Source organism: Lathyrus oleraceus, chromosome 2, assembly GCF_024323335.1.
Source record: "Lathyrus oleraceus cultivar Zhongwan6 chromosome 2, CAAS_Psat_ZW6_1.0, whole genome shotgun sequence".
NCBI lineage: Eukaryota > Viridiplantae > Streptophyta > Magnoliopsida > Fabales > Fabaceae > Lathyrus > Lathyrus oleraceus.
This window is the reverse complement of record NC_066580.1, coordinates 46,253,978-46,266,046: the sequence shown is the minus strand read 5'-3', so window position 1 is coordinate 46,266,046 and position 12,069 is coordinate 46,253,978. Positions and strand designations below refer to the sequence as shown.

Below are 12,069 nucleotides of genomic sequence, written 5' to 3'. Positions count from 1 at the left end.
TCTTTTGGTCATTGTTATTTGCCTTTTGATGTTTGCAATTATCTCTTAAGTTCCTTGAAACTTTTAAAATTTTGCATTTTCATTGCATTCATGCACATGTCATCACACTTTCATTTTTTATCAAAATAAAAACTCATTTCCGTCATTTCTTCTCCATTAGTTTCCACACTGAGACCCTCACACCAGTACAACACCAGAGCTCAAGCCCGACATAGAATGGCCGAGCAAGAGCAAGAGATGGAAAGGGCCAATGAAGAGCTTACAGATCTACGTGGGAATATAGGTCAAATCATGGAGATGTTGCAAGTAATACGTGCAAAGATGGATACTCAACCCACAATTGCTTATGAGATCGTCAATCTGGTGATTACTCCTCAGCCATCAGTTACTACTCCAACAACTTGGCCTCCCTTTGGTCTTCCTTATGGTTTTGTGCCTCCTCCTCAAGGACAGTCCACTCAAAACACAGTTCCATTAACTACTAAAGTTAATCAAGTGATTCCTACTTTTGCACCCACTGCCATGCACACTCGAGTTCAACCGTACTTCGATGATCATCAACAAGTGTATGATATACCTGATATGTCTGAAGAAGGTGATGAAAGACATGAAAAGCTGAGAGAAAATGTTGAAACCATTGAGAAAAGGCTGAGAGCAATGGAAGGTGATCAGATCTTTGGTGCTGCTTCTAGAGAAATATGCCTTGTATCTGGATTGGTGATCCCCGCAAAATTCAAGACACCCAACCTTGATCAATATGAAGGAGCTACTTGTCCCAAAAGTCATCTCATCATGTATTATAGAAAGATGGCAGCTCACGTGGACAATGACAAAATCATGATCCATTATTTCCAAGACAGTTTGAAAGGTGCCTCTTCCAAATGGTACTTGACCCTTGATCAGACTCACATCCGTTGTTTCCAAGATTTGTCTGATGCTTTCATCAAACAATACAAGTACAACATGGATCTAGCTCCCGATAGAAGGCAATTGTTGAGCATGTCCCAAAAGGATTCTGAATCCTTTAAAGAATATGCACAAAGGTGGAGAGAAATTGCATCTCAAGTGGAACCTCCATTAACTGAAAAAGAATTGGCAGATTGGTTCATCGACATAGTGCGACCAGAATTTTTTGAAAGGATGGTGGGAAGCGTGACTGCAAGTTTTTCTGACTTGGTGGCCGTGGGTATCAAAGTGGAACTTGGCTTAAAAAATGGCAAGATGATTATTTCATCTAATAATTGTAACAATAACAACAATACCAAGAAATTCTCTAGCAGTTTCCTTAAGAAAAAGGAAGGAGAAACAAATGCAGTGATGGGTAGTAGAAGAAAGAATCAGTCTTGGAAAAGCTACAATATTTTGCTCAACAACATTATGTTCAACAACCACAATTTTCTTAACATCCGTATGTAGCAGCTATTACACCGACTTTCAATCAGCAAGTCCCAATGCATCAGTCGACTCAAGCAGTTCCAACCTTTCAAACAACACCCAATGTTCCAACGTATCAACAAGCGCCCAACGCTCCAGCTTATTAACAAAGGACTTCAGCTCCACGCCAAAATGCTCCATTTTAAAATAGAAGACAAGATGGAAAACCTTTGATTCCTCAGATTCCTATGTCTTACACTGAATTATATCCGTCATTGTTGAAGAAAGGGTTAGTTGTTCCAAGACCTTTGGGACCTCCACCAGATCCTCTCCCACCATATTACAATCCCAATGCACATTGTTTGTTCCATGAAGGTGCCCCAGGGCATGATTTGGAAGGCTGCTATGCCTTGAAACATATTGTGAGGGAATTGATTGAGAAAAAGATTCTTTCATTTGGGGATACCAGTCCAAATGTCAAATACAATCCTTTGCCCGCTCATGGGTCTGTAAGTGCTATTGATGATGAGCCTGATGAAGGTCTGATTCTTGATGCAACCAAAATCAAGACTCCGCTCAGAGATTTTCATGCAAAGTTAGTGGAGGCAGGTTTATTGAAAAACTGCCATAAGAGTTGTGAAGAATGTACTATTGGTCCTAAAGGATGTGAAATGGTCCGAAAGGATATTCAAGAATTGATTAACCAAGGTGTGTTGCAAGTAAGCGTTAGTATGAAAAAGAATGAGGTAGCAGTGATTGAACCAATCTTCAATCTACCTGAGTTAAGTACTACAACACCAATCTTCAATATTCCAGAGCCAATATTCAACATTCTAGATTCTACTTTTGTTTAGCCAATTTTCAACATTCCAGAATCAGTTGAACCAATCTTCAATATGCCTAATCCAGTGGTTGTCCAAAGGCCTAGCTCTTTTCCTTTTGGGAATACTAAAGCAGTTCCTTGGAAGTATGATACATCTGTGGTTAACCAAAGGTATGAGAAAGTAGGTCAGAAAGAAGGTCTAAATATTGCAAGCACTGATATAGCAATGGGAAGTAGAATGACCCGCAGTGGTCGCATTTATACCCCTCAGTTTAACTTGGCTCCGCCAATTCCACCGAAAGAAACCACCACTACTGTTACCGACAAAGGCAAAGAGGTGATCACAACTGATGAAGACGTTAAATTTCTGAGGATTATCAAGAAGAGTGATTGCAAGATTATTGATCAACTGCGTCAAACTCCTTCAAAGATATCCATTTTGTCTCTTCTCATGAGTTCTCCAGCTCATAGGAGTGCCTTGCAGAAATTGTTAGCTCAGGCTCATGTCACTCACGACATTACTATTGATCAATTTGATGGGGTCATTGCCAACATTACAGCATGCAACCATCTCAGCTTCAGTAGAGAAGATTTGACAAAGGATGGCCAAGACCATAACCGTGCTTTGCACATATCTGTGAAATGCCAAGAAGATACCCTAACAAGAGTCCTTGTGGACACTGGCTCCTCTCTGAATGTTTTACCTAAGAGGACGCTCGCTAAGTTGGCATATCAATGGACTGAGATGAGGCCAAGCGCATTAATTGTCAAGGCATTTGATGGATCGAGGAGGACCGTCGTAGGGGAGGTGGAGCTGCCAATGTTAATTGGTCCACATGTGTTTGAAATTACTTTTCAGGTTATGAACATCAACCTAAATTGTAGCTGTTTGCTTGGAAGGCCATGGATTCATGTCGCTGGGGCTGTGACTTCAACCTTGCACCAAAAAATGAAATTTGTTATTGATGATAAGCTGGTGATTGTGTCAGGTGAGGAAGATCTTATGGTAAGCCACCTCTCTTCGTTTAGTTACATTGAGGCTGATGAGGATGCTTTGGAAACTTCTTTCCAAGCTCTTGAAATAGCCAACGCTGTCCTTATGGAAGTCGAAGAACCAAAGGGTAAGGGTATTCCATCTTTTGCATCATGGAAGAAAGCAAGATCAACCATTGAGGAAGGAAGTCCCGAAGGTTGGGGAGATGTTATTGATGTCAAACTAAAGTCGGACCGTTTTGGGTTGGGTTACAAACCAACCAATGTCAAGAAGGAAGTGTCGCACCTCGAAAAATGAGGATACGGCTTTAAGCGAAGCGCGATCGCACGCTCGCATTGATGGACTGAACAGAGTCGCCACCGAACTTTATTTATTCCCAAATAGGGAAAGGGGAAATGTCGATAAAACCTCTAAAAGAAAGGATAAGATATGGTCATCGCAACCAATATCAGGGTTCGGGAGTCGGTTACGCAAGGGGAAGGTATTAGCACCCCTCACGTCCGTTGTATTCAACGGGAACCGTTTAGTTAGTTTCGTTTTGAATGTTAGCTTATGTCAGTCTTCTCAAGTTATAATGAGGGAGAGAAAGAATAGAAGAGAGAAGAAATGTTTTTGGATTTTTTGATGAAGGACTAAACCTAAATTTTTATTAGTGGGCCTGACAAGATTTACAAATCCTGCTCCTACGTATCTCAACAGAGAAATAAAGGCTTACGTAGTTCTGGGTAGAAAAATGTTTGTTTGTTGGTCGATTTTAGCGAAAGCTATATTGTATTAATCGACGAAAACATTGTTTTACCCAAAACAGATGAGGAGTGGACGTATACCACACATCGAATGGATTTACAAATCTACATTCGGAAAAGCGTCACTTATCTCGACTCAACAATCGTGGCCGAAACATTATTTTGCATCATCTTAAGACAATATATCTTTCGTTTATGAAAAAGGTTTTTCTAATTAATCGCACGACGGCGAAAAAGAGTTTGATTGGTTGGATGTATTTTTGAGTAATGGCGAGAACTTGGATGAGCGAGATATCCATCTCGAATCCTAGTCTCAGGAGTGCACGGTATACACCATGTTCCATTTCCATCTTTATTGAAAAAGTGTTTAATAAAGATTAAGTGTTTTGAATTTGATTGAGAAAGGGGTTTGAAGAAACCGCATTGACAATTTTAGACGATGGCGAGAGCTAAGATAAGCGAGGCATCCACCTCGAATCTTAATCTCAGGAGTGAACGATATACACCATGTTCCATTTCCATCTTTATTGAAAAAAGTGTTAAGGTAGGAATAAGTATTTTTTGAGTTTGAAAGACAAATATTTGAGAATGAGGCATAAGCCCTAAGATCAAAAGATTCAGGGTTCCACTGGAATGCTAGATTCCAATGGTCCTTTTTCAATTGAATTATTTAAGAAAATTATTTGGACAACGAACACTTGATGAGAATCAACTATTCAAAGGGTTACGCCAGAATGCTTGATCCCAACAGTCCTTTTCTTTGTCCAAGTTAATTATTGAGTGCTTTAAGAATGAAGGAAAAAGAATGAATGATTAATCCAAAACGTGAGGCTCGGGACGGGTTATTCAAGGGTTCCCACCGGAATGCAAGATTCGAATGGTCCTCTTCTTTCGTGTTTTAAAAAAGGAATTTAATCGAGTTGTAAAGATAGTTTAAAAATAAAATTGTTATAGGGATAAAATTAATTTTACAGTTTTATATGTATATCGAATTAATTTTATATATAATCGAGTTCCCACCAGAATGCTAGATTCTAATGGGAGGAAATGGAATTAAATGTCGAAACTATGGGTAGTTAGTGAAATTTAAATTGAAAATTTAGCGAATTAGAAAGTGATTATTTATATGTGTAAAAGTATGAACATGGGTACCAATAACCTAACTAAATTAACTAACACACAAAAATCAACTAATCGAATAAAAAACTATATCAGAAATTCAACCATTAATTAAATCTAAAAGGTAAACATTTAAAAATATAAACAACTAAATAACGATTAAATTAATATAAAAGTAAAATAAATAGTAGAAGTTATAAAAAATTTACATGAAATAGTAAGCATAAAAATAAAAATATGGAGATATGCTACTCCCAAGTATCAAACCCATCCCACTAAAGCAAGTGAAACTGCTATCCCTCCACTAGGCCACTTATGGTTATTTAATACCTTAATAACAACTTGAATATATGAACAGGGATAACTGAAGATAGTTTAGAATACAAATTAATTAAAATGAAAGGGGCTACTGTTAGTGGACCACTAATTAAAATGATGGAGGAATACAAAACGTAACCCTAGCCGCCTGGCTGTTGGGTTTAAGAGATTAATGGCTAGTAAATTAATGGGAAACACAAAAAAATAATATATTAACATACACTATTTAATAAAAAGAGATTAATGGCTAGTAAATTAATGGGGAACACAAAACGTATTAAGTTTTAAATGATTTTAATGTTTGTTTTTTTAAAAAGTAAATAAAAGAAAAGAGTGAGAAAGAAACGGTAACAGAAACCCAGAAATCATCATCTACCTCACGAAAAAATCTCCTTCTCCCTCAACCTCACTCGTCATCTCCCAATCGCTCATCCTCTCTCAATCGCTCTAAATCTAAACCTCAACCTCTCGTCACCTCTCAATCTCTCACACCAAACGCGGAAAAACCATAGCTTTAAAGAGAATCAAATAAGAAGGCTCACCTTCGGCGGTGACTCGGCGACGATAGTGAGCTTGGATCTGCCTTCTTTACCTCAAAGTTTTCTTTTTGAGGTTCTTCTCTTTCGCCGCTCAATCTTTCTAGCTCTAGGGTTTTTTCGCCGTTTTAGAATTAGGGTTTTCGTCCTCTCTCACCTTTCTGCCTTGCTCCTTTTATACCCAGCTTGCTAGGGTTTCAGGTGGCTTATGGAGATTCAGAAGAGTATCTCTGCGAAATCTATTTAGGGTGCTCAGATTTTGATTGCCCTATTTGATGTTTGGTCTGGAACGGTAATGCAAATCTACACTTTCTCGCTCTATTTTGTCTTAATTCTCTTTTGGGATATTTTTTGAATTTTTACAGCCTTGCTAATTACTTGTGTTTTACTGCAGTGAAATTTTTTTTGGTGAAAATTCATGAGCGGTTTGACGATTTGCAGGATTTTGTTGAAGATGAAGAGTAAAGCACTGGAGGCATGATGAGATTCGCGGTTGAAGCGGTGAATCGATTTCGACATAAACTACTCGTTGAAGGATTCGTGATGATGAATGACGAAGAGTGAAGCCCTCTACTCTGAAATGCCGTGAGTCTCCGTTCTTATCCCTCTTTCAATACGCTTTCAATTTCCTCTTCTTCCTATTTTTGATTCTTTTCTTTTCTTCTTCAATTTCTTCTTTTCCTGTCGTGGCCCCTGTGTGAGTGCTGTTGTGATAACTGGTGTCACTCTGTCAGTAGAAGCTTGCCCAACCAATTAGTAAGGGCGGATTCAGGTTGTGGCTTTGAATCATGCTGTTGGAGGTTAGGTGGATATTGGAAAGGGCCTCCAACGGCTTTCTAGAAGCATTCCAACTACAGTTGCTGATGATTTTGCTCAGGTTAATGGTTAAATCAATGGAAGCTAGTTAGTGAAACCGGTTAGCTATATCTAGAAAGCAGAATGCAGATTGGGCAATAAAGTGCAGGTTGAGTTGGCGGTTAACTGAACTTACGTACAGAAAATGGTGATTCAATTGGCGGTGTTAGGGTGATGTACAGGTTTGGGAGCTTGTTGCCTTCTAATGCATCGTCGGCAGATGAAAGGGATAACCCAATGACACCACCAGACTTGATTGGACTGTGTAGTTTTGTGGAAGAAGGTGATAACTTAAAAGTTTTTTCCTTTCTCATTGTTGATTGAAACATTTATCTCTGCCCCTTTGAAGATTCTGTTGATTGTTATCCACTTGTATGATTGATACGTTTTCTTTATTATTTTCAGGATTTATACTCAATACATGGCTATCTCAGGTATCTCCGGGTTCAGGTTTCCCAACCTCTGCTACATGAGTGTTAGAGGATACTTTGGTACCCATATTCCTTTCCAATATTGCGTTTGCGAAACCAAGGGAGATATTTGTAATAGTTAGAATTAACTCTTCATTTTTCATTTCCTGCTGAAATTAATTTGCACCAGGTATGATATTGATGATGATGACGCATTGGATTGTGTTGTGTGCAGGTTCATTTGTCTGGAATTGATTATTGTTGATACTAATGATTGGCTGAATTGTGCATTGGTGCTACAGGATTGAGCATGCCATTGTTTAGGCTTGTCTGTTGCAGGTTGTGCCTTGCCTTTTATTGTTTGTTGCAGATTCAAGTCCATGACATGGTTGATGGTAGGTTTTGATGCAGGTCTTTGCATTGAAATGGTTGTGTCTACTACAAGTTTGTAATGTTTGGAATTTGTTGTCGGTATGACTTGTTATGTTGTTGGTCTTATAGTAGGGGCATGATCATGGTAATGTCTTCACGTGTGTGTTGCATTTGATATGTCCATGGTCGTTTGATGCAGGTTGTGGACAAGGTTGCAAGCATGTTGATTGTAGGTTGCACTGGTTTATTGCAGCAAGATTATTGATGTTGCATGTTGCAAGGTCTGTTGTGGCATTGACGATGGTCCAATGCGGAATGGTTGGTTGCTCATGATGTAGGTAGCGTATGGTTGTTACGGTTGCAGAGTGAAGGGTGCAGAACAGAATGAAGAGATAAGAGAAAGAGTGAAGAGAAAGATTGAAAAAGTGAAGAAAACTCGTGGCTCGAGCCAATGGTGAGAACTACCAATTTATAGAGTTTCTATGAAGTTATTTCGTTAACTCTGTTAATCTCTTCTCCCACCAAATTTGTTAACCGTTGAAACTCTGTTAGTTAGTTTGTTTGTTAAATTGATTATTCTGTTAAAATTCTGTTGACAATCTCAAATGGCTTTTGATTCTCTATGATGAATGCAGCTTCTATTATCATGGATGGTTCGAAAAAATGCAGGTATTTTTGAATTTGGATGCGCAGGCCTCGTCGCTTACTGCGTTTCGCATTTGCTTCAAGCTTGCATTTGCTTCAAGCTTGCTTTAGACGTTTTGTATTTTTCGGGTGGAGAATTCGCCACTCCTTATATCATTGTAAGCTGGTCATGTATGGCTCACAGAAGAATTGGAATTCTGGTCAGAAATTCATGGTTTTGAAAATATTGGGACAAATGTTCAAGCATGGTTATACAGTTCCCAACCACGCATTTCCGTCATGATTTATATTGCTGAGGTCCGTCACATGTCATTACTGTAGCTATAAGCACATTCAGTAGATAAAAAGTGAAGAGAAGTTCATTACAATTGCCAGGCAAAGGGACAGGCAGCTCGTTGAGAATATATTTGATGAGCATTCAAGGAAATTCCTTAATTATGGTTGTACATGGCCTTTCCATTAGATATTTTTTGAAAATGAACTTCTTCAGCGTGTTACCATTGCAAATAATCTGCAGTGGTGTAACTGACTGTTTCTGAGGTGACCGGTTCCAAGATCTTTTAATTTCTGAGTGGTCCTCTAGGTGGTTTATCTGCCAATTGAAATTGTACTAGAGAAAAGGCTTAAGGAAGGTTAACAATGGAAGTCTTCATTACTTTTTTGTTGGTAGTGAAGACTACGCGTATGGTGTAATGGGATGTAATGTTAAATGTAGAAATAATCATGAATAAACGTGGATTTTACGGAATTGAGATTTTAATTAGCTTGTGATTGACTTTGAAAACTATTGGATTTAATCAAAATGGTTTTAAGTTTGTGATAGACTCAAATGTTAGAATGAATTTTAAATAGAATTTTGGATGCTAGCAAAGGTTTTTCTTATAGTATTAATTGAATGGGTTTAAGAAAGTTAATTAAAACTTTCACAAATGTCAATTTGGAAAATTTCTCTTTGAAAATCAATTGAAAATATTTTGATTGAAATGTTCACAAATGTTAGTTGAAAAGTTCCAAAAATGGATTTGAAATGATCAATGTGGAAATGCACTTTAAAAAAAAACAAATGAAACCTTTTGATGTGTATGTAATGTTTTGAATTAAATTGGATTAAATTCTACATGAATGGATTAATGAATGAAAGTTGAATGGTTTGTGGAAAATTAATAGATGAAGAAAAAGATGGTTTATAGAAAAATGAAAAAAGTGTCTTAAAATTGTTAATGAACGGTTGACAATTTGTAAAAAAGGAAATTAAAAACGTTATGGAAATTCTTTGAATCATGAATGAATGAGAAAATAAATATGAATGGAGAAATATGGATGGAATCTTCGAACCTCGAATATATGAGAAAAAGAAAAATGAATGACGGATGGGAAAAATTTTCAAGGCCAAAATCGGGGTATGACAGTTGCCCCTATTTAAGTATCTTCAACTAGAGAATATGAAGCAGGACACTCTTCATATGATCATAGTGGGAGATAGTTAAATACTAAGAAGACCCGGATTTTGATCCTGAATCCCTATGACATGATATGATATGATATGCGCTGATGCAAGATTCTCTTTTTTGAAATTTTTATCTGCTAGGGATATGGTGAACCCTTAACAGGAGATGCTACTAGGCAGACCAATCTGTGGGGAATGCTGATGGTCCACAGGGAGACAGACAAATGGCAAAAACCAACTCGCTGGGGAAAACAATCCTGCTGGAGAATCAGACACACACTGGGGAGTAATCGAAGTGAAAGTTGATAAACAATTCTTAGAATACAAGAGATTTCGGTAGTAAGTTCACATATGACTTACTAAACCCGAATATGAAAAATTTCTACAACAGGTTCATACATGACCTGACAACACCGAAACAAACATAGAGAAAGATTCTTCAAAACAGGTTCATACATGACCTGGTAATACTGGAATAAAGCTCAACGACAGGTTCATATATGACCTGACAATGCTGGGGAATATCAAGAATCTGGTAATACTGGAATAAAGCTCAACCACAGGTTCATATATGACCTGATAACACTGAAACAAACATAGAGAAAGATTCTTCAAAATAGGTTCATACATGACCTGGTAATACTGGAATGAAAGCTCAACAACAGGTTCATATATGACCTGACAACGCTGAGGGATATCGAGAAGTTCTGACAGCAGGTTCAGATATGACCTAACAAACTCAGAAAAATTCAAGAAGAGTGTATCAACAAGTTCATACACGACCTGATGACAAACTTGAACATTTTGAGAAAATTTCCAGAACAAGTTCATACATGACTTGATAACATTGGAACAAAAGGTCCAGTAACAGGTTCAAATATGACCTGACGATTCTGGAGAGAGTCAAAGAATTTAATAACAGGTTCAAATGTGACCTGACACTTTAGAATACTTCTGACAATTATGGAGATTTCTCATAAGAAATTCATCCAATCAAAGATTTTGGGAGATTCCTAATAAGGAGTTTATGCAAAACAAAGATAAGCAGGAGTCTTCTTATAAGTAGATCATCTGTGCAAAAGGATATGATGATTCTTTATAAAGAAATCAAACAAAACCAACATCATTGGAGTTTTCTAACACGAAAAACCTCAAAACTTCTGGGAATTCCTCAAGATGATAAGTCATACATGACTTTCACGGAACCATCAGGAAAGACAGGGATCTCTGTACGTGCCAACAACAATTGGACTTTTAACCGTAAGTAATGGATTACAACCAACTTTTAACGGATTTTGCCAACAACAATTGGACTTTGACTGTAAGCAATGGATTACAACCAGCTTTTAACAGATTTTGCCAATAACAATAGGACTTGAAATGATGTTGGTGACAACCAAAATTCAGATACCAATTACAGTTGTACTTTCAAACAGACGGATAGTGATGCCAATGACGATTTGAACTTCTGAAACGAAACTAGTGACAACTGGTCCTTGGGTCAAGGGATAACAATCAACAACGGGACCGAAGGGGGTCACACACATGGATATAGAGTACACTTTGAACCATGCATGACTTGATTTTGTTTTATGCATGATATATGAATGATCATGATATGCAATGCTGACAATAGGCAGACTGGGAGTTTGTATGGACTGTTTACAGGGATTCTGATTCCTCAACACCAATAACTCAAACCCGTATAATTAACAGGCATATCCAAAGGAGAATCTATTATGATTGACAGTTATAAATAACCAAGGTCCATCTTTCCAGAGGATTAATAAGTTTTGTTCCACGGAGATTTTTTGTTGGTAATCCAGGAATATTTATGCAACCTTGAGACTTTAGGGAAAACAAAAGATTTTCCTTTGATTTTCACATATATCAAAGTAATTTTGTTCCTTTTACTAAATTTCAAAATTTTCAAGTTTCAAAATTTCATTATTAAAAAATAAATGACACTTTGCATAACAAAGAAGGACATAGAAAAACAAAATTAGCAATGATTAATAGACAAAACTTGTATTTTATTCAAGAATGGTAGCACACAAATGGCGTAGCTCCATAGAGTGTTACAATTTTTGGAAAATGGCAATAAGGAAAGGTTTACGTTGAATTCAGTGGCCACTAACATCCCTAATAGATATGACTCTCCCAAAACCTTGCTTCTAAGGGGAGTAACTGGATTGATCTTCCGCCTCAGATTCTTCGGTGTTAATTAGTAACAACTGATGCAGTTTATGCCTTGTGCCCCTAACTTTTGCCTGGATCGCCCTTTCGGGTTTTCAATCCACCGGGACGCTCCTTTTTGCCTAAGTCGCCTTTTCAGGTTTTCAACTTAGTGAGCTACCATTTTTTTATTCATCCCTAACTTTTGCCTGGACCGCCCTTTCGGGTTTTCAGTCCACCGGGATACCCTTTTTT

The 12,069-nt window shown here is 37.6% G+C and overlaps 1 protein-coding gene across 1 annotated transcript; it reads left to right on the top strand.

Moving 5' to 3' along the window:
• The first annotated feature begins 216 nt into the window (after positions 1-216).
• Positions 217-1,416, top strand: LOC127121869 (uncharacterized). The gene has a single exon (XM_051052298.1). The coding sequence runs from the start codon at positions 217-219 to the stop codon at positions 1,414-1,416; it is 1,200 nt and encodes a 399-aa protein (XP_050908255.1).
• The last annotated feature ends 10,653 nt before the right edge of the window (positions 1,417-12,069 follow it).